The sequence below is a fragment of the Thunnus thynnus genome, chromosome 7 (assembly GCF_963924715.1).
Source record: "Thunnus thynnus chromosome 7, fThuThy2.1, whole genome shotgun sequence".
Taxonomy (NCBI): Eukaryota; Metazoa; Chordata; class Actinopteri; order Scombriformes; family Scombridae; genus Thunnus; species Thunnus thynnus.
In genome coordinates this window covers 20563349-20585557 of record NC_089523.1, presented here as the reverse complement: position 1 = coordinate 20585557, position 22209 = coordinate 20563349, and the positions used below count along the sequence as shown (strand labels likewise).

The following is a 22209-nucleotide window of genomic DNA, read 5'->3' as shown; positions in this document are numbered from 1 at the left end:
TTTCCCTTGGAATCATAAAAAATCATGGAAATCCATGTACATATATTTGTAAACTAAATCAGTTCACTAATATAATATACAGTATATCATATGTAATACTAGATATTGTCTTGAACAGATCAAGTGTGAAATACAAGCCAAATGTAGCAATGGTCTGTGTTTAAATTTAACTTTTTAAATATACTTTATTAAGTTTTTGCACAGAAAAAAATACATAAAGGTAAAGAGAACAGTTTCAATAAAATACATAATAAACTATAACAGTAATAATACAATCATCAATCCTCATCAACCTAATAATACATCATCAGCAATGATAAATACAGAGCATAAATTATAATGTTAGCAAGGTGAGTGCTAAGCGGCAAAGCAATGATTCAAAGACACTTTGCACAAAATGAAAAAGAAAAGCACTCATCAAATCGCTGTCCAGCGTGTCCCCCACCCGGCCTTCTATTTCCACAATGGCTTCTCCCTCGCTGATTCATCCAAAGCTGTAGATCTGATGAGTGTGGTCCATTTCTGGGTCAGTGAGCAGCATGCCACACTGCCTCACTGAATGGAGAACAGAGAGGAGAGGCCATAGCTTTCAGACCCTCACCAGGAAAACACACAAACCGACTACACAACACTCATTACACTGTCAAACCCCACGTTCAAATGCTGACACATACTGTATGTTCTCACAAAGCAGCGGCAGTTCTCACAGAGCACTGTACATGTAAGTACCCTGCGTTTGATACTACTTCCTCTTCATGATGCTGTTACATAGAAACATAAGCAGATGGATGTGTTTTAGCTGTGCTACTGTAGTTGCTAAAAGATGTGTGAATTTGTCAGCAAGTAGTTTTTGGCAGTAATACTGAGTAAGAGGTTTTCTTTTCATGACTTAAAATCAAGTGTGTTACTATTGCAACGACTGAAGTTTAAGTTGAGGGTTAGATTCATCTTTAGGACATTGTGTTTGAATTAAAAATGTATATGAGGCTTTTGAATGTGTAAAGAAAAGACTAAAAAAGAAAATTAATCGCATCACCCGACTGAATGTTTGGCTTGAAGACTTTAATTGGGGCTCCAGGAGCAGGCAAAATAATTGTGCGATGGATCAGATAGCAAACAGAATTCACATTAGTAACAGATGATTTACCGTCTTCTGAAACTGCACTTTTTCCAAAGATCATTTAGTTGGATGATGACTGCAATTACTTTCACTATTTTTAACCAGACTCTGAGGCAGCATCTCTTCAGAGGATTTGCAGTTACTCAGAAAACACAAGACACACCAGAGAGAGTATGAGGTCGCCCTATTTCCCAGCGAGGTCAGTACTTTTCCACAAGGAGCCCAACGGAGTGACGTACAGAGTCCCGGCACTGCTCTACCTGTCCCGCTCCAGCTGCTTCCTGGCTTTCTGTGAGGAGAGACTCAGCCCCTCCGACTCTCAGGCTCACCTGCTGGTCATGAGGAAAGGCACTTTCTACAGGAACTATGTGGAGGTCAGTGCTGCCCACTGGGTTTGGACCCTCTGTCACTTTACAGATACGTATTTCACCAATAGAAACAAAAGCTACTTGAGTGTAGAGTAGTTATAAAGTACTTTATGGCTCACAGTTTAAGTTACTGACTGAAGATCAGTACATAAATACACATTTTAATGGCTCATAATGAAACAAATATTATCTTAATGGGTGATACTTTCACTTTAAGTCTCCATTATTTGGCATTTATAAGCACTGTACTATTTATACAGTTAATGAATTATTTATAGCACAGCATAATTGTAGTTGTAAGCAGATATAAGTGTTTATTAATGTATGTCACAACTATAACTCCTCCTGTGGGCACTCATATGTGCAGCCTGGTGTATAAACAGACAATGGATGATAATATAGTAAAATACAGTTGTAATAATATGACATATGTCTTCATAGAATAAGTTATAATTGCTGATAAATTAATAAACATTGCATTAATAAACACTTACTGCTTATAAATGCTAAGTAGGGGGACTTAAAACAAGGTGTTACCACTAATACCAAGATAAAGTCATGTTAGAAAGGCTGCAGATGAAAAAAGTATATACATATCAATAGAACGGTAAATGGGCTGCATTTATATAACACCTTTCTAGTCTTCTGAGTACTCAAAGCACTTTACACTACATGCCACATTCACACATTCAAGCCAAGGCAGCTTATTTGTATAACACATTTCAACAACAAGGAAGTTCAAAGTGCTTTACATGAAACTTAAAAAGCATCAAGACAGAATGTAAAAGCAACACAAGGCAATATAAAAAGACATTTAAATACAATTAAATTGGAAATTGGTGGAATCTTCTGTTGTCTTTGTTCCCCTTCCCGAACAAAGGCAATTGGCATATCTGGGTTGGTTGTTCTGGGTGACAAGGCATTGTTTGTTATTCTCCTGCTTGGACTGGAACTGATTTTAAGTGGACACACAGGGACAAAACATATGCTGCACCTGATATGGAGGCACTGACTGCTTGTCTAATTTTCTGAATTTTGTCAGTGAAGAAGGAGGAAAATTCATTGCAGGCCCTGGTAGATAGAAGTTCAGAGGCTACTGACACAAGAGGGTTTGTTTAGCCTGTTGACAGCAGCGAACAAGGCATGTGCATTATTATTGTTTTTGGTGATGAAAGACCACTTGCCTTTCTCACTTCCAAATGATAAATACAAAGTGTCTCTTTATAGATGTCATAATGAACCTGGAGATTTATTTATCGCCACCTGCGCTCAGCTTTTAGACACTTTTAGACACTTTTTTTTTATTCTGACCAGCGTGGTATTTCTCCATGGAGATCTTTTTTTTACCAGAGACAAACTTCACCTTAGTGGGTGCGATGGCATCAATAACATTTATGATTTTAAAATTGAAATTATCTACAAGCTCATTGACTGAGACCCAAGAGAGGGCAGGTGTGGAAGAGAAAGCCTGAATAAATGTTTCACTGGTGTTTTCAGTGATATATCTTTTTGTCACTACTTCTGTTTGAACATTTGTGTGCACAGAGATAGCACTCTCAAAGAAAACACAGGAATGATCAGAGAGAGCAACATCAGTCACCACACTGTGGGAAATGTTCAGGCCCTTAGAGGTGATTAAGTCCAGAGTGTGCCCCTTGTTGTGTGTGTGTGGGCTCCATCACATACTGAGTCAGTCCTTAGTTATCAAGAACACACACTCTGTCCTGGGGTTTGTCAACATGGATGTTAAAATCACAAACAATAACTACACAGTCAAAGTCAGTACAGATTAGATTAGTAGACAGCAGTTCAGCAAAGTCATCAAAAAATGTTGCACAGTATTTAGTTGGCTTGTAGATATTTATGAGCATAGCTGGAGAAGAGGAATTCAGCTGAGGAGCCGCATATTTAAAAGAAGCAAAATTTCCATAAGATATCTGTTTGCATTGAAGGGAATCTTTAAACAAAATGGCAACTCCATCTCCTCTCTTATGCACTCTCTCTTCACTCATAAAACTGAAGTTGGGAGGGGTTGACGCGATAAGAACAGCGGCACTGTTATCTTGGTGTAACCGAGTTTTAGTTAAAAATATAAAATCAAGATTGTGCTTGATGATAAAATCATTGATTAAAAATGTTTTTCCTGCCAAAGATCTGACATTTAATAAAGCTAAATTTAGTCTGCCCCAGTTTTTTGCGACAGGCTGTTGCTGCTGAGGAATGGATTCTGAATGCAGGCGCCATAAATGTGATGAATGTGTCAAAACTGGCTGAGGACTTAAAGCCAGCGGTGGAGGTGGATGCCAAGAGGGGGTTTAGAGGAGAGAAAATGGGAGAAGGGTGGGGAGTGAGCAGTGAAAAGCTTTTTCTTCTGGTCAGTGAACTCCTAGAGGGTGGAGGAGGGAGAAAGTGTGACTGGAGAGGAGGGTGACCAAGGGGGGCGGGGGTGAAGAAGGTATGAGGGGTAGAGATTCTTCCTCTTGGCTCTGATGTCTCTCGTGATTAAAGCTCTGCTCAGGCTGAGCTGAGCTGAGAGGACCACTGACAAACACCTCAGCATTCAAAGAGCCTTGTTTCAGTATTTCAGACCGTTCTTTCACAACATCATTGGCCCCTATGTGCACAAGGATGTTTTTCACAGTAAGGGTGTGCAGCCATGAAATGTAGGATTCTTTCTGTCATATCAGAGACCACATCCTCGGGAAAACAGAGTATTTTGGTGTTCTTACTGCACATTCACAGTCACATTCATACACTGATGGCAGAGGCAGCCATGCAAGGTGCCTGCTCATCAGGAGGAGTTTCTAATCATTCACACACATTTATACACCGATGGCACAGCCTTTGGGAGCAATATGGGGTTCAGTATCTTGCCCAAAGACACTTAAACATGTGGACTGGAGGAGCTGGGGATCTAACTGCTGATCGTCTGATTAGTGGATGACCCGCTCTACCTCCTGAGCCACAGCCGCCCCATTATAAAATAACAATAACAACAACATTGTAATAGTGGTGAAAGAAATACATAAGAAAAACATTTTTAAATGTGAAATGTGAAAGCTAATTCTTCAGCGTCAGACCTTCAGAACACTGTTAGATGCAGTTGAAATCTCTGGGGAAAAGCTAGTAAGTGGACTTTGAGTTAAGATTATTTGGTCAAAACCTAAATGATCTGCATGGATAGATACCACCAGAGCAAATATGAGTTTTGTAATTTGGTAAGGTAAATGCTACAGACCTTTTTCTTTTGCTCACAGGTTTGTCTTTCTCTTGCTCTACCTTGTTTCTCAAAAATCCTTTCTAATCTCTTCTCTGTCTTCCTCTTGCTGCTCCAGTGGGAGGACATGCGTGTTCTGGGCGCCGCTTTCCTGCCGGGCCATCGCTCCATGAACCCGTGCCCGGTGTATGATGAGTTCACAGGCACTCTCTTCCTGTTCTTTATTGCTGTTCTGGGCCACACCTCAGAGTCCTATCAGCTGGTGACAGGGAAGAATGTAACCCGCCTCTGCTACGTCTCCAGCACCGACAATGGGGACACCTGGAGTCCTGTCACTGACCTCACCAAGAGGGTCATAGGAGACACCATCAAAGGTCAGGAGAAGGGACGTAAAGGGAAAATCTACATCTGTTATTCTTTCTGTCTAAGCTGGAAATAAGAGAATCAAGACTTAAGATTATGACACTTTTTATTTGAGATATTACATCCAGAAAGTTTTATGTGAATACTGTAAATCTGAAAATGCTGTCATGGGACCTGATCCAGTATCCTGTACTCATGGAGCATTGACAGGATCTGTCTCCTGGTTCCTAACATGAGGTTGGGTCCTCCAGAAGGGGTTGCCGGGTGATAACATGGTTATAAACACACACTAAAAATCACTGAGTCAATATAGCACCAACGCTATACTGGGTTAATGTTACCCAGAATGCCACTCAAGACAAGGGGTCGCTTACTGTTATTTTCTATTTTACTGTTGGGTAACTTACCCAAACTAAAGCTTGTTATAATCTACTCGACTCCTTTTATACCTGCATGTCATGATTTTCAGTGTGTAGCAAATTATAGAAAAAAAATTCTGCTGCACTAAATTAGGATTTTTTTGGAGGGACTTTTCTCCCATTTTTGCTTTTTCCTTTTGAAATACTGTATAGTTTTACCTCTAAAAATGTTTTAAACAAAGCAATCTGAGAAGGAAAACCTTTCTTCCATTGAACAGACATGCAACCTGTGATGTGGCTTCATCACAAGCAAAAAAGGTTGTTCTATAATACACCATTACAAAAGTCTTTACTCTCTGCTGTTCAGATTTGAGAAACATAATCAAATCAACAAATTAAAACTTAGCTGTGCAATTTTATAACATGAATTCTATTGTATTTTGGGGTGCATTTTCCCTTCACCTGTTGTTTCATCAGTACCATTTAATCTCTAAATCTTTATATTACAACATCTGTGAGTTACTTTCTCCTCCTTCCTTGCAGAATGGGCCACCTTTGCCCTCGGTCCAGGCCACGGCATCCAGCTGAAATCAGGACGTCTGCTGATTCCCGCCTACGCTTATCACATCGAGTGCAAAGAGTGCTTCGGACAGCTCTGCCAGACCACTCCGCATAGCTTCTGCTTCCACAGTGACACCCATGGGCAGACCTGGCGTTTTGGGGAGCCGGTGCCGGGCCCAGAGAGCGTGGAGTGTCAGATGGTGTCTGTGGATGAAGAGGATGGGACAAATGTCTTGTACTGTAATGCCCGCAGCCCGCTCGGCTACAGGGTGCAGGCACTCAGTCTGGACGACGGAGCAGTATTTCAGGAGGGGCAGCTGGTGCAGCGGCTGGTTGAGCCTCGAAATGGTTGTCATGGTAGCATTGTGGGATTCCCAGCTCCGTTACATGTATGTCAAAGTCTTAACCATCACTTACACCAACCTACACACCGCTCCAAACACTGGACACCCTGCATGGCTCACTCAAATCACACCACCTCTCCCTTCCCAAACATCACCCCTGTCTCCACCAGCCCCTCGGCACCCAATCAAAGTGCCCCTCCCGATTTCCTTACTCCTACCTGGGTGGTGTATTCCCACCCAACATGGACCAGTGCACGCAAGGATCTAGGCGTGTTTCTCAGCTTATTTCCCCGGGATCCAGACAGCTGGCGCGGCCCCTGGGTGATCTATGAGGGTCCCAGCGCCTACTCAGACCTGGCCTACCTGGAGCTGCCACCCTCACCTGGAACCCCACCCGCTGTGGCCTTCGCCTGCCTGTTTGAATGTGGCACCAGAACAGCCTACGACGAAATCTGCTTTAGCATCTTCACCCTCTACGAGCTTATTGATAATCTGCCGCGGGAGGGGCAGCTTAGAAGGGATGGTGGTGAATATAAAAGACAGCAGAATCACAATCAAGTGCTTAAGATGGGCCGGGGGTGTACGAGTAAACACGATGCTCAAAAAACATGTGTTCACGTGAAGAAGAGGAGGAAGAAGAGCAAGCTGAGTGAGCTGTGCTCTGTCTCTTAAATGTAGTTTTTAAATCTTGCATCAAGAGGTTTAATGCCTCTTAAAATGAAGTTTTCCATCCAAGTCCATCCATGTTTTATAGAATATTGTACCTCTTATTGACAAGACTGATTGTTCCTATGAGTGATGTGATTTTTGTGGTTTTACACGGTGGATACATTTACATTATCTGCAACACTGTGTGACTCAGTAATGATTTCAGTTCAGTATGTGGCCTTTTTGTTTTGATGTTGCTCACTTGACAATTTTTGATTTTGTAGAGCACATTAAGTGTTATTAAAGTTTTCCCGACCCTTGACATTTTCCTTGAGTATTTTCTGGCTAGTGGTGATTCAAACAGCGATCAGAAAAAACAGAAAACAGAAGCTAGAGTATAATATCAGTCAGAATTATGACTCTGGATTTAAGGGTTTTGGTCTGAGAGTGTAATAATGCTTTACACATTTCATAATCATCAGTTTTAATTTCAGCCAGTGTCTCCAGACTAAACAAGGAGAATGACGACTGACGAAAACAATCTCACCACAAGGTCCATTAATAGCTGTTTTGGAGCTTTTGGTCGCATCATGATCTAATAGAGTTGAAAGCTCCAAGACAGCTACTGATGAACTTGTGATGATTGTTTCTTCTGTTTCCAAGGTCAAGAAAAGTCTGGTGTTTTTCTACTTGATTGTCCTGTTTAGTCAAAAGAAAAGGTTCTGAAAAAAAATCTGATTCAAGCTTCATCGACCAAACATAAAATAATAATAAAAAACAGAGCAGAGCAGAATTAAACTCAGTGGCTCAGTCTTTGGTCTATGATCTCTGAAGATTTTTATGAACTGGTGGCAGTGCAGTATTTCCTGTATGAATATATTGTGGTCTGATGACCTTGTGATGAACCTACTTTTCAGAATGTTCTCTTGGTGTTGCGTAACTTAAACATCCAGCATAATCTTAAATCCTTTACTGTGTAGATTTTGTGTTTTAATTGCCAGGACGTGTTGAATTTGGCTCCGTGAACGTCCTGCTCCCCCTGCATTTAATCTCTGAGGACCGGGAGAGGCTGCAACCCATCAAGCTCACATATTAATCACACCTGCTTCGCTAGCAGCAGCTCTAATGGGATAACTATTCCTAAACGAATCAGTTCCTCTCGTGGATGGTGTTGAAACATTTAGCGTCTGACAGCTTAAGTGAGTTGCATGAGAGCAAATGAAGAACAGAACCAGATAAAGTGGAGCAGTTTGTTTAGTTAAAGAGAGAAAATAATAAACAGATCATGCCAGGAAGACAGCAGGATCTGGACAGCCTCTTCTCTTTGCTTCCCCTCCCCTCCTCCTCCTCCTGTTATATAACTCCACACTGGCAGGAGGGTCATTTCCCTGCATGCACTCTTTGACAGAAGTGGTCTCCGCTTTCCTTTTCTCTAGCATCTGTGTTTTACGGCACACTATAATGAGGATCGTCATTGTTCTGGCTGTGTTAACTGCGGTAACTGGGAGCCCCAGCGTTACGATCAGACCCGAAGCTGACTCGACAGATGTGTCAGCTCATCCCAACAGCGTCCCACGGACGGTGAAGGGATCTAAGATCTTTGGAGAGGTGAGAGGAAACACTAATCCACTTATCAAGTGTTTCAGATTATGTGAGAAATTAATGATCTGCACAGGAAAAGAACTACACACTAAAAAATAACAGATAATATAATCTTTGTTGAAGTCATTGTTACAAGACCATTCTGTACATAGTACAAAAGCCATTATCAGCTCAAGTCAAAACACTGAGCTTGCTGTACGTTTTCACTCTAATCACCATTTTTTTTTGTGGCTACAGAGCATAGAGGTCAAATAGCACTAAAATCAAGGTAATAAATATGTTTTCCACAGGGGTCGGACAATAAGGGAGGAGGTTACACTACAAAATTATCTACAATGTAAAAATTTGGAATAGCTCTCCAAATTACAGACTTATTGCAAAACCATGACAGAAGATGGGCAGAAAAAAAACGTGTGTCAAGATGAGGGATGGTGGTCATGTCAGAGTCCAGTTTATAGTTTGACAGTTTTCAGTTCTTCCACTTGTTCTTCTTTGCGGGGAGCTGGCCTGTAGCCTCCAGGTATTTGTGGATGAGTTCTTCTTGTGTGCCTGGCAGGCAGGGCTGGTATCTGCTGTACTCCATTGTGTACTCGCCTTTTCCCTAAATAAACAAAGAAAAGGTTACAATTTTATTACCATGCTAGCGTGGCTTTATGGATGGTGATATCAGTCTGTCAGTTTAGTCAAAACTGAAATATCTCAACAACTATTGGATGGACTGCAATGAAACATTCATGGCACCCAGAGGATGAAATCCAATGACTTTGCTTATCTGCTAACTTTTCATCGAGCGCCATCATCAGGTCAGAATTTCTGTTTCTTCAATACTTTATATATAAATAGGCCTGACATGTTTTGGACTAGAGTTTTAGGCTGTTTAGTTTGAACTTACTTCAGTACAGGAGCGTAGTTCTGTGGCGTAGCCGAACATGTCGTTTAGTGGGATCTGTTGGGAGAAACAGGCAATTAGTTAAATACACTGAGGAATAGTAGGATAAGATGTGTTGCTATGCATGCTGAATGTGAACAATGACAAATGTGACTCACATCAGCATACAGAGTGAAGTATCCTTCAGCACCATCCTGTCCTGTAATGACACCGTGGCGACGGTTTACTCCAGCAATAACCGTTCCCTGAAACTCCTGAGGTGCCACAATTTCCACAGACATGATCGGCTCCAGGATGGCCGTGTTTGCTTTCTCCATAGCTGCAGATAGAACATCGAAACCAGCGTAAACATACACTCACAACAACATGGAAATAAATAAATAAAAATGTCATACGTGATCAGAGCTCATGAAACCCTCATCTGACCCTCACCTTGCTTTAGAGCACCCTCTCCTGCACGGATGAAGGAGATCTCATTGGAGTCCACCATGTGATGTGCTCCATCCTCCAGGAGGAATCTGACTCCTGAGATCTTGTGGCCGCTCAGGGGTCCCTTCTCACAGGCCTCCCTGTAACCCTGCGGCACGATGAGGAAAAAAGCAACGAAATGTGAGGAGACAAAGAAGATGATTTAAAAAACATACTTACAGCTGTACCTATAAACACAATAGCTGCACACTGACAACATTAAAATGAGGAAAAGACACGTTCGTGCATACCTTTTCTACAGCTGGTACAAACTGCTTCGGGACGTTGGTTCCCACAGTCTGGTCTTCAAACTCCAATTTGGTGTAATCTTCTGACTCCAAAGGCTCGAGGACTCCGATAACTTTACCGTACTGCCCAGAACCACCACTCTGCTTCTTATGAGTGAAGTCAAACCTGAAGAAAGTGGGGAAAAAAGCATCCACAGTTGGTTTGTTTGGTCACTTTGTTTGAGCATCTTTGAGAACTTTGTCAGTAATGGATGTCAACTGACAATTTAGCAACAAAATCAAGATTATCATGTACCTGTAAAGACTTATAGAAATCTACATTATGCTGTCATTGGCTGATATGGATGAAAAAATCAGATATTATATAAGCCTTTTTTAAAAAAAACCCAAAATAAATGTGTCCCAAAACAATAGAGCACCAAATTTGAGAGATTCATCCATTAGGTTGTAAACATTTCTAATAGTCTTATTTTCTTATATTGCATCTTATGTAAATGGAGTAAGGAGAGCAAGAAAAGAGCTCTGTCTCTTTAAAAGGGGGCAGTCCTGAAAGAGGTCTGGTGTAGAAGGAAGTAGGAAGTTATTGCTCCACATCCATGAGCAGCAGCTGACTCTCAACATCGGACAGATAAAACTTTCTACCTGCCGAGTAACAGGCAGGAAGTCTCAGTGCTCCAGTTACAGGCAAGATCAAACTCCCTCATTTGATTTCAGTATTCATCACATTCTTCACTCTGCTTTTTCTAAACACTTTTCTTCTGTGTATTTACTGCCCTTTCCATTCTGGTATTTAGATGTTCTTCTCGCTTCTAAAGCTTTTTTAAAAATTTACACACAGACTGATCTGTGCTCCACCCTGAAGGTCAAAGTCCTTCAGAGACAGGAGCCCATCCCTGCTCCCTATAGCAGCTTCTGTTCGCTTTTTCCTCCCTTCTCTCCATTCATACTCTCTGTTTCTCTGTGGAATAACAGCAAGAGGTGATTTTTGAGGAGGAGGATCTAGAAGAAGTGATGGAGACTGGAGAACTGAACCCCGATCACTATCCTGCTCAGAGGGCAGCCAAGGTGGTCCAACACTACCTCAACAGCCGCTGTGGCTCACCGTACAAGCTGTTCATGCTGAACAGGGTCCATAGTGGGAACGCAGAGGTCAGTTAAACACGAAGAAGCCTTTAACTTTTATCAAGTCTTGTGTCAACTACGGTTAATTTCTGATTTCTCTTTTAGGATGTGGCGAACTCTGGAAGAAAGTATCAGCTGGAGATCTCAGTGCAGGAGATGATTGGGAATGTGAGTGTACATGGAAGTGGATACCTTACATGTGGTTTAATTTCTGATTTTTTTTTTAATTGTGTTGGTTTTACAGGGATACTCATTGATCAACAGGGAAAAAAAACAACTGTAAATGAGCCTGAGTTAACACAGAAGGCTACTATTCATCTATTATCCCTGTCCAGATGTTAAAAAGATCCTAAAAACAGAATAAAACTACACATGGAAAGGCAAACTTTGTTCCTGAATCAGATATTTTAAGATCATCAGGAGATTTACTTCAGCACTCATTTGAGTTTGTCTGTGTTTGTTTCTAAGTGGATTTATGGTGATTTACATAATCCTTGTTTAACTGGCTTCATTTATCTCTTGTGTCAAACATGATCATGATTAATGGTATTGTATTCATTTTGTGCTCTTTAGAAAAGTAGAACATGAAAAGCTAGAATTAAACAAATCTGAGTTTATGTTTAAAGTACACAGTTGAATAATCTACGGGTTTAGAGTAAACACGTCTGACCAGGTTTGACAAGATTTACAAAAGAGCAGATAAAATGAGGCCAACATTAGATTGTATATTTAACAGTGTATTGCAACCTTGACTCACTGGCTGTCACGGTAACATCAGGACTACGCCTTTGCTCTGTCGACTCCCCTCCACTTCTTTCTTATCAAACTTGCCTTTCTTTTATATATACACACACGTTTCTTTCTTCATCTACTGTTTCATGCCTCCTCTTTTGTTAAACTCCTCCAGACTACAGAGAAATGCTTGGCAGAGGTTTTGTTCCCGAGAGGAAAACAGCAGGGTTCACCTCACGTCCAGGCTTCATATGAGAAGCTCTTAAAAATCAACACTACAGCTCAGGAAGAGGCCTTATACCAGCAGTACAAGATGAAACACAGCCTGCTGTCGGCGCAAAATCTACCCGGTAAGTACAATTAAACAATCCATGCATACTCTTGCGATTGATAAACACAGAAAGTCAGTTGTTGCACAACATCGGCAGTTTAAAATTAAACGGTTTCTTTCAACATTGTTTGTGGTTTCTAAAAGAACTCAATGTTCCTCTTAATAGTGATAATGCAACACAAGTGACTCATCTCTACCCGTGTCACTGTTACATCTTGTACGACATACATACACACAGTATGTTTACATGATCAGAGATGTGTCTTTTTTTTTTTTTCATATTACGTTCGACATTCTGATCAACAGATAGCTACGGTCATATTGAACCTGACATGAAGCCTCTCTGGCATCTGGGAGCTGTGGCCTCCAGCTTCGTCATGCTGAGTGAATCCACTGAAGACACTCTGTACAACATGGCTCAGGTGGCCAACGTCACGCAGCTGGTAGGTGGTTTTTTTTCTGCTACTGCTAAAAGCTGTTTTCATGCCTGCTCGAGCATCCTCGAATGATAAGCAGGGCTAATTTTTGACTGACTTTAGCCTTTAACAACGGTAATGGAAGCAGGATTTTTTCACGAATGTAAGCTTCCTGAAAACCAAATGTGCACTTTAGAAATATTATTTTATATTGCAACAGAAGCATAAAGTTGTCTCATTTAATTTCAACATGTATTTTAAATGAACACAGTCTGATTAATATACAGCACCTTTTCTGCATCAACCACCTGAGGGTACAGTTCATGGTCAACAAGCTTCTTTTTCCACTTTTCTCCTGCAGGCAACTGAGAACGACCAGCTGAAGTTCGACTATCATGTACTGCTGCATGATATGGTGTCTCAGGTAATTACTTAGTAATATACTGCAACCTTTTTTCCAATCACTCAAACACTTGAATAGGTAATATTGAGGGTTGCAACTATTATTTTCATCATCAATTAATCAACTATTTCAATTTATTATTTAATCCATAAAATGCTTGAAGAAATTCATGGCTAACACAACTTAAAAATGACTAAAGCTTTGTCTTAATATCTCTTATTTAGACTAAATAAATAAATTATTTCATGATATGAAACAGAAAACTGATCTCAGTATTTATGCAGCTGTAAACAGTAAATGTTTGCATATGTCCTCCATAATTACTTAAAATGATTAATTGATTACTATAATGTCCGCTCGATAAAGCAGATAGCCAATCATTTCTGCACTAATGGCATCCTAAAGTGGTCTGGGGACCAGTCAGAGAACACTTCCTCTCTTGCTATAATATGTATAAAGTGCCATTTAACTGCCAGATAGCACAGGTTAATCTGACAACTTGTATATTATATATTTTGCAGGACATCATTCCCTGGAAACTGCTGGTCTCCTGGTCTCCTCCAGAGGGAGTCAAAGTTCTGCAGATGACAAAGCTGCCCCAATGCCATGATTGTGAAAAACCTCCAATCACAAACTAAACTGCCGACAGTCATCACACATTATTATAGCCTCAACATTATCTTGGTGTGCACATCTTGTATTCAGATATTGGAGCATTAATGTGTTTATAGTCTTTATTTGCTGTTGATGCTTGCAGCACTCACCTTTGAACTACAGAGAGGTGAAGTTTATACTATTAAAAAACCAAATGAATCCATCATATATAATGATGATGTCCTTACATTGTGCTACTTTTGTAGTACTTTTGGTTGTTAGCGTCTTTTAGTCTAAATAAACTGTTTATACAGAGTACTTCCTCAGTTGACCCCTGTTCAGTGTTTGTGTTAGAGATAAGCACTTACGGTACAGAGCTGGTAATCGTCTCTCTGAAAGCCACTTTGGGCTTTCCCATCACACAGGGACAGTTGTATTCCCTCTCCATCCTCTAAAAACACAGAACCAAAACAAAAAAGGGGAAAAACACAAACAAAAGGTCAGATATAGGCTGTTAAGTTTAAAGGGAGAATTCCTTCAAACATGAGGAAAACCTTGTTTTTTATTATTTTGTTATGCACATATGAGTGTGTACTATCCATCAAATGTCTGATTTCCTGAGGTTTGGAGATATTGGCCAGACTTCACTTTCAAAACACTGAAGGCATTCGGTTCGTGGTGTGTTTGTTTTCATCTCTCACAGTTATCTACAGACAACATTTGTCACCTCTTAATGGAATATTTTAGTGGAAAGCACCAAGAAAAATGCCTCAAATTCGCAGAGCGTTGATTTTTTTTTTTTTTTAAATGTAGGCTGTAGGGAGAATTACAAATGACAACTCCAAATCTCAACAAACCAATAAAAGCTTGATAAAGCACCATCAGTAAGAGGGAAAATATATGTTACATTGTGTTGTTGGATGAACTGAATGATTATCATATCAGGACATCTTGTATTTAACATATGTACATAGTTTGTATCTGGTACCTGGGAGTAGATTTCCAGATGCAGCTCGCCCATGCCTGAGATGATGGTTTCTTTGCTCTCTGTGTCAAAATGAACTCTGAACGTCGGATCCTCTCTGGTGAAACGGTTGATACCTTTGGAGAATTTATCCAGGTCGTTCTGGTCGAAAGGAAGATAAAGGAAAAAGTTAAGGGATGGTGCAATTTAGGCTCCTTGAGTCTTTAAAGGTACATTTAAGTCTGTATTTATTTACCTTGTTGGTCGGCTTTATTGACATGGAAATAACAGGCTCTGGGACGTGAATAGATTCCTGTGAGACAAAAAAACACAAGATGCTGCTTATATCTTAGAATAAAGAATGCAAACAAGAATATGCAAGATGCATGTTTATATTAATAGGTTTTCATGTGAAAACACTAAAACCACTGACCATAGAAAGGTTAGCGCTGGTCCTGGATGTGAAAGTGTCTCCGCTTGCACAGTCAATCCCAAACAGAGCACAAATATCTCCTGCATACACCTCATCCACATCCTGAAAAAGCATAGATAGAAAGGGAGTAATGGACACAAGACAAAAGACGTAAGACATTAAACTTAACAACTGAGTTGGTCAATATGTGTTAATTTTTCTATATATATATATCTATTTTATATCTTGTTTTGATGCAAGACAGATGGAAACATGAGTCACAGGGGATGTGGTTGTTATCTACACACTTGACTGCAACCAAAAGAGGAACTTAAATATTATGACCGAGTCATTTTGGGTTTTGTTGTTCAAAATACAAACTGCAGATGGAAAACTGTGACAGCATGCTGACGTGTACCAGTTTGTTCTCACCTCCATCTGGTCAGCATGGAGACGCACAAGCCTCTGCACTCTGACTTTCTTGCTTGTGCGCGTGTTGTAGATATATTCCCCCTTCTTTAGACAGCCCTGGTACACACGCACGTACGTCAGCTGACCGAACCTTCCTGCCTGTTAATGAGAAAGACCACAGGGAACAATAAAGCATGGGACAGTTAAGCACAGTTGTAGAAATAAAGAAGAAACTATGGGGATACATGAAAAGACAAAAACAACTTTAGTTCTCACTGCTTTTTACCTCCAGTTTGAAGGCCAGACCAACATAAGGGTTTGCAGGGTCTCTTGTTGGATCCATCATAATCTTTGATGCTTCACTGGAAGCTCTGACACATTGAAAAAACAGCTGACATTAAATTTCCTACACTTTGTCAGAAAAGTCAGTTTGAAAATGTGGGATGAACTTCCTCTTTTCTTTCTAATCAAAGAGACTTAGCTTACACAATAACATTACTTCATACTTACTCATCATTGAGGATGGCATAGTTTTTGACTTCTGTGGGGTTTGGCAAGTAATCCAGTACAGCATCCAGTAGAGGCTGGACGCCCTTATTCTTCAGCGCTGTGCCCACCAGCACTGGGGAGAAGAGACGCTGCACTGTGGCTCTGCGGATTGCAGCCTGGGAGACAGTAAAGGGACAAGAGATTAAGTGTTAAGCACATTTTTATTCTTCAGTCACAAACAGGGTTCAAATCCCAATTTAGATTTATCATATGAGGAGTTTTGACAGACTGAATTTCAATGAACATACAGATATGTCAGAATAAGTTGTAATTCTGTTATCTAGCGATGACAATGTCAGTCGGTTTGTCCACCACTTTGGTCTCTAGTGGATGGATTGGCCTTTTGGTTTTGGTTGAATTGTACATTTTTGGTTGTCTCAGCAAGTCAAACTTTTCACGTCTCCAGTAAAAATATCTCAATATCTCCAAAAGGACTAGCACAAAATTTGGGAAAGATATTCATCGGGTCCCCAAAAGATTAATCCTATAGACTTTTCCTCTAGTTCCACTTGTTTTGAATAAAATGTCTTAACTACTGGATGGTCTGCCATGAAATTTGGTACATACATTCCTGCCCATCTCAGGATGAATTATAAAAACTTGGGTGATCTTCTGTCTTTTCATCTTGTGCCACCATCAGCTAAATTTTTAATATTTCCAATACTTTGGTTTATGACCAAACAGCCTCAGCTGTACTTTGTGTTTAATGCTTATTTGCTAATGTTGACATGCTAAAGTGCTAAACTAAGTTGGTGAACATGGTTAACATTATACCTGCAAAACCTCAGTATGTCAACATTTTCATTAAGCGCATGATAGCATGCTAATGTTGGCATTTAGCTCAAAGCACCGCTGTGCCTAAGTAAAGATTCAGAGATGCTAGCATGGCTGTAGACTCTTGTTCTTGTTAAGAAATAATGGTAAAATTAGTTATTTTAAAACTAATTATGAAGCAACTATAGGACATAGTTTTAGACAGGAGGTAAGGTATTGAGAGAGTTAGAGAAGATATACTTGTACAGTTGAGGAGTGCTTTGATGGTCTTCCATTCATTATTTAGGAAACTTTAAAGCCTTGTTGTAATTTCTGAAATCCAAAAGATTTCATATATGTTTGCAGACCCAAAAAACAAGACAAGCTGTCCCCAATTAACTGGTCTAAAATTTGTCCCCAAAAGTAGCCTATGACAGACCACACACACATGCACACAAACACACACACAAGTTGTTCTAGCTCACTTTTGGGGACATCACATAAACTTACATTCATTTCCTGTAGAGTACCACCAACCATAACCACCACTTGCCTAACACTAACCTTAACTACTGACAAAAAAAAAACAAAAAAAAACTTTTTCCCAGTTGGGGACACAGCTTTTGTCCCCAGTTAACTGAATTAACTGGTCTTAAGTCACACACACCTTCAGGTCACCATTGGTTGGAATCTTTTCCTCCAAGAACATCTCTCCCAAAATTTCATCAGCGTTAGCCACACACTCCACCAGTTCCTGTCTCCGGTCTAACGCCTCTGCACGAAAATCTGCAGGGATCTCATCATAGCGGATATCTTGACTGCAGAGAGGAACAAAAAACAGTTTGACTCAGTTTTTCAGTCGTCAGGATTTGGAAAGGAATCCCGGCAGCGGTGAATCAGAGCATGAAATTAGCACTCACCATCTGACAAATGCTGATAAGTTAAGTTTATCACTCATACTTACAGCTCTTTTCACACCAGGATAATAAAAAAACATTACATGGTGACAGATTTCTTCATTGTCAAACTTCCCTTACCCAAATGGTCCTTCAAAATAAATGCTTCGCTCCTCTACAAGGTCAATCAGGCCACGTATGTCCCCCTCCAGGCCAATGGGGATGTTCACAAAGGCTGCATTGTGGTTCAGTTTGGTTCTAAAGAAAAACATTTTAAAAGGTTTGTGTAAGAAACTCATGGAAAATGTGAGAAACAAATACAGGAAGGAAAACCTCAACAGATTACAAAACCAGCTCTGAGATACTTCTCATAAATTCATGTTATCCAGTGAAAGCAGCTGATAAAAGAGCAACGAGGGTTCAGTCTGTCCTGTTATGTTATCACTATCACCCAAAGAAAATCGTAATCCTCAACTAATCAGTTAGTCATTAGTTTTTCTTTTTTGGGGGGGGGGGGATTAGGCTAACCTATTGTTGCTAACTTTGGAGCTAACCCCACTCACTTTTCCAGCACTTGGGGAAACAAAAGACCTGACTTTTTAGCATGTATTAATGGTTACACTGTTAACTGTTAGTCTGTATTGTACATTTATTGCCAGCCTAAGAATTTACCGCTAACCTTTTCCTCTGCTCCACTCGCATCCACCGTCACTTTCCTGCCGCTCTTTCCCACTCGCTACGCAAACATACTAAGCACTGCCATATTCCTAAACGGATTTACGCTACCGATATTTAGCGTTAGTTTTGGCATTAAAAAAATATCTTTTGGCCTGGCGGGGGTTCGTTGATATTATTACAGGAGAAACGCTGATTCAATAAACATTCAGTGCGTTGAGTAAACATTAAGTAAACGTTGAGGACAGTTAGACCCAGCTGTCTCCATTAGGTTGGGCGAGTTCAAAGTTGTGAAAACAACGGGGGTGTTTTGAATACACCCCCGTTGTTTTTACAGGTAATTTGTTAGTCTGTCCCTCCCGCCGCAGGGAATAATGGATTAATCCTGGAAGGCTGTTGATGTAGCGCTTCTCTCCTTATGAAAGTAAAACGGAGATTATTCGACCAATGAGAATTTAGTCGGACGAGAGCACATCGACCAACTAATCGACCAGTCGACGGGGAGACTACAGCCCTACTACGTTTCCCTGCATCCATGGCCGTCGTTTCATTTAATGAATGCTAATCAATTCTCAGCAGTTCATGAGAAAACATAAATGTAAACTGGTAGAATTTACAGCTCAACCTATTGACATTAACATGTATTTAGATCAGATGTATGGGATTTTTTTTTGATGACATAGCTTAGATAATGTTTTCCCCCTCATCTTACAGTCTGTATCATCATTATTATTATTATTATTATTATTATTATTATTATTATTATTATTATTATTATTATTATGTGCTAGTGTAATATACTAATATATTATGATTTACAACATTTAATTGTTTCAGCTCAATGAAATGAACAATGAAGATTTAGCTGACATATTCTCATATAGGATCATACCACCCAAGTGGTTTTAATAAAATATCATCTGAAAACACATTAACATTAACTCATTAACACTGAAGTATTAAGTGCAAAAAATGTTACCTATAAATATAAACATTTTTATTTTTCCTTTACTTTCTGTTTTATCTGCACATTGAGGAGAGATGCCTTTCAGTGACTAAGAAACGATTCTGTAATTATGTTACTTTTGGATTGATGATATGGATCATACTAATAAAGAATACAATAAAAAAACAAATATTTTGATGTGGGATTCTGCTTTTAATCAGCAGTCTGGTTTGTGTGCAAGCCGTACCTCATCTGCTGCAGGGCTCGGTTGGGGTTGGCACCCATGCGGTCTAGCTTGTTAATGAAGGTGAGGAAGGGGACGTTGTAGCGTTTCATCTGTCTGTTAACGGTCATCGTCTGACACTGAACGCCTCCCACGGCACACAGAACCAGCACGGCTCCGTCTAGCACACGCAGCGCTCGCTCCACTTCGATGGTAAAGTCCACGTGACCTGTTTTCCAAAATGAAATGGAAACTTATTACGTTATCCTGCCTTTATTGCAAAAAGCACTGCTCTAATGACAATAAAATTAACTCAACTCAACAGTGTAGCGGGCAAATGTACAGAACACAGATACAGACATACAGCTACACAAAGATACCAAGCTAAACAAACACAAGCAAACTTAAACATATATAGAGCTGTGATATAGAGGCAAGACATGGACAAGAAGGTGTCTATATGGAGGTCAGATTGTTATTACAGTACATATAAAAAGTATGGAAGTGCAATATTAAATCATCCTGCATTATTACCTATCTTTTCTACCCGTTCTGTAGATAAGCTCTGTGTCAAAATTTACCATAAATGATGCATAGTCCTGCATTAACTTGTGTTTAACCAAACTTCAACAATAAGGGGCCAATATAGTAGGTCCCGCTGCAAATCTTTGCCTTTTCCTCACTGTAATCATTCCTCTTGTTCATACTGGCTGTTAAAGATCTCCTTCAAATGTGCTTTCAACGTATGTGACAGAGGCTAAAATTCACAGTGTCCACACAGTCATTTTGTGCATTTAAACATTTATCATAAACTTATATGAGGCTTCAGCAGTCTGAGTTAGTCATATCAAGTGGATATCTGGCACATTTACAGTCTTTTTAGCATCAAATTCCATTTTTGGGTTTCCCTGTTGAGCTGGAGTGGAAGTATAGTAACAAAAGAGGGATGTGGGCACTAACAAGACTGTAACGTTGAAAGATAGCTACTTGATTTGACTCATTTGGATGACTGAAGCTTCATATTAGCTTCAGATAAACTTACACTAAATACATTTTTGCACAGGAGGAGGCTTGCGGATTTTGGCCTCCATCGCTTGCATTGAAAGTGCATTATGAAGGGATCCTGTGATGGCCAGAATGAACAAGAGGAATGATTACAGCGAGGAAAACCTCTTTCAGTGTTCATTTGGACACCTGACTGTCCTTTAAGTAGTCATGTTTGCTCAATTAACATTTTTAGTACCTGGGGTGTCAATGATGTTGATGTTGTGATCCTTCCACATGGTGTAAGTGGCAGCTGACTGGATGGTGATGCCTCTCTGCCTCTCCAGCTCCATAGAGTCCATAGTGGCTCCAACACCATCCTTCCCCTTCACCTGCACACCGCAGGAGGGAGAGAAGCAGAGCGTGAATGCAAAATGTACACACACTCCCCTGCAATCATAATAATAATCATACTAATACACAGATAATTCACCTCGTGAATCTCTGCTATCCTGCCGGTGTAGTAGAGGACGCGCTCGGTCAGGGTGGTCTTCCCCGAGTCGATGTGCGCTGAGATCCCAATGTTTCGGATCCTCTCGTTGGGAAAGACACCGGAGGAGCATGACCGACAGCTGTTGATGAGTACCTGTGGAGATGGCACAGAGGACGATCGATAATCAGACCAGTTTCTTTCTGTTTACCGACTGTGAAACGCAAATGACTAATGTCAGATCAGCTCGGGTTACATAACGTTACCTTTTTGAGTGTGACGCTCCCTGGAGCCAGAAGATGCGTTTTAGCTAAACACAATCCCGCTTTTAGTACTCTCATTTTGGCTGCAGCTCGGTCGGGCACAGGGTGGTCAGATTCCTCCTTTTACACAACCCGGTGAATGTCACGCCGGGGCCCTGACAGTTGTGAAACGCTACTTCCGCGTCTACGGAAACTCAGATGTACCAAAAAAGTTCGCGTTTGTTGAAAAAAAACCCCACAGTGAATCAAGGAAAACAAGGCATGATTTTGGTTTGAAGATACAAGTTAAATACATCAAAGCCAAAACAAAAACAAACAAACAAAACAAAAAAACGACAAAGAAAATGCAAAAATGCGAAAAGGCACATGCTGCTTTCAAGTGCTGTTAGACAACTCTAAATCACTTGAGGCCACATATATAACATTTATGTAATTAAATCAAAATGAACTCCAGTAAAACAAACGAAGATCATAAAAATATAAGACCGAATAACAAGGTGAGTTTTAATAAGCTCCTTAAATTATTTCACAATTATTTGCTCATGTATTATATTTTACACAAATTCTTACGTTGCAACTGTCCTTGGAGACCACCTGACTTTGTCTCCTCAAATGCAAATCCTGGGTTTATTGTCATATGTAGACTTATTTTAATGATGTGGATAATAAGCTGACAGATATGAGTTTCATATACTAAAAATGTGTTGGTTCTGAGTAAATAGTCTCAAAATAACTGAGCAACTGTCCCCACCTTACTCTATTAATGAGATCATTTCATAATTAGCTATTTATTCATTTAATATTGAACACTCAGTGATTTACCTATGAGCTGCTTGATTTTTTTAAATGAGAAAAAAA

General features: G+C 40.1%; 3 protein-coding genes across 5 annotated transcripts; 2 read left to right on the top strand and 1 right to left on the bottom strand.

The window, feature by feature from the left end:
• Positions 1-776: 776 nt before the first annotated feature.
• neu4 (sialidase 4) lies at positions 777-7302 on the top strand. Its single transcript, XM_067594849.1, has 3 exons — positions 777-1494; positions 4824-5079; positions 5971-7302. Exons 1-3 carry the CDS (start codon positions 1294-1296, stop codon positions 7002-7004), a joined length of 1491 nt encoding a protein of 496 aa, XP_067450950.1. The 5' UTR covers positions 777-1293; the 3' UTR covers positions 7005-7302.
• Positions 7303-8300: 998 nt separating this feature from the next.
• lxn (latexin) lies at positions 8301-14103 on the top strand. 2 transcript variants are annotated; one of them, XM_067594844.1, is made up of 7 exons: positions 8301-8588; positions 11160-11336; positions 11415-11477; positions 12217-12391; positions 12679-12815; positions 13150-13212; positions 13713-14103. In XM_067594844.1, exons 1-7 carry the CDS (start codon positions 8373-8375, stop codon positions 13827-13829), a joined length of 948 nt encoding a protein of 315 aa, XP_067450945.1. In that variant the 5' UTR covers positions 8301-8372; the 3' UTR covers positions 13830-14103. The 2 variants fall into 2 exon arrangements, with proteins under 2 accessions (XP_067450945.1, XP_067450946.1); XM_067594845.1 differs by lacking the exon at positions 8301-8588 and adding an exon at positions 10745-10871.
• On the bottom strand, positions 8679-21536 carry gfm1 (G elongation factor, mitochondrial 1). Of its 2 annotated transcripts, XM_067594838.1 has the most exons (18): positions 21355-21536; positions 21092-21244; positions 20858-20990; positions 19639-19843; positions 17912-18028; positions 17542-17692; positions 16083-16237; positions 15859-15943; positions 15594-15731; positions 15183-15284; positions 15006-15062; positions 14774-14911; positions 14154-14236; positions 10191-10353; positions 9904-10048; positions 9630-9790; positions 9475-9528; positions 8679-9183 (listed from the first exon to the last, which is right to left on the bottom strand). In XM_067594838.1, the coding sequence occupies exons 1-18, from the start codon at positions 21427-21429 to the stop codon at positions 9052-9054; spliced, it is 2247 nt and encodes a 748-aa protein (XP_067450939.1). In that variant the 5' UTR covers positions 21430-21536; the 3' UTR covers positions 8679-9051. The 2 variants fall into 2 exon arrangements, with proteins under 2 accessions (XP_067450939.1, XP_067450940.1); XM_067594839.1 differs by lacking the exons at positions 19639-19843; positions 20858-20990; positions 21092-21244; positions 21355-21536 and adding an exon at positions 18450-18595.
• Positions 21537-22209: the final 673 nt, after the last annotated feature.

Coding starts and splice junctions, on each gene's coding strand:
- neu4 (XM_067594849.1), top strand. CDS start 1,294: ATGAGGTCGCCCTATTTCCCAGCGAGGTCAGTACTTTTCCACAAGGAG. Junction 1,495..4,823: donor TCTACAGGAACTATGTGGAG/GTCAGTGCTGCC, acceptor TTGCTGCTCCAG/TGGGAGGACATGCGTGTTCT. Junction 5,080..5,970: donor CATAGGAGACACCATCAAAG/GTCAGGAGAAGG, acceptor CCTTCCTTGCAG/AATGGGCCACCTTTGCCCTC.
- lxn (XM_067594844.1), top strand. CDS start 8,373: ATGCACTCTTTGACAGAAGTGGTCTCCGCTTTCCTTTTCTCTAGCATC. Junction 8,589..11,159: donor GATCTAAGATCTTTGGAGAG/GTGAGAGGAAAC, acceptor GTGGAATAACAG/CAAGAGGTGATTTTTGAGGA. Junction 12,392..12,678: donor GTCGGCGCAAAATCTACCCG/GTAAGTACAATT, acceptor TCTGATCAACAG/ATAGCTACGGTCATATTGAA.
- gfm1 (XM_067594838.1), bottom strand. CDS start 21,429: ATGAGAGTACTAAAAGCGGGATTGTGTTTAGCTAAAACGCATCTTCTG. Junction 17,693..17,911: donor TATTTTGAAGGACCATTTGG/GTAAGGGAAGTT, acceptor TCCTCTCTGCAG/TCAAGATATCCGCTATGATG. Junction 15,063..15,182: donor CCAGCGCTAACCTTTCTATG/GTCAGTGGTTTT, acceptor TTTGTCTCACAG/GAATCTATTCACGTCCCAGA.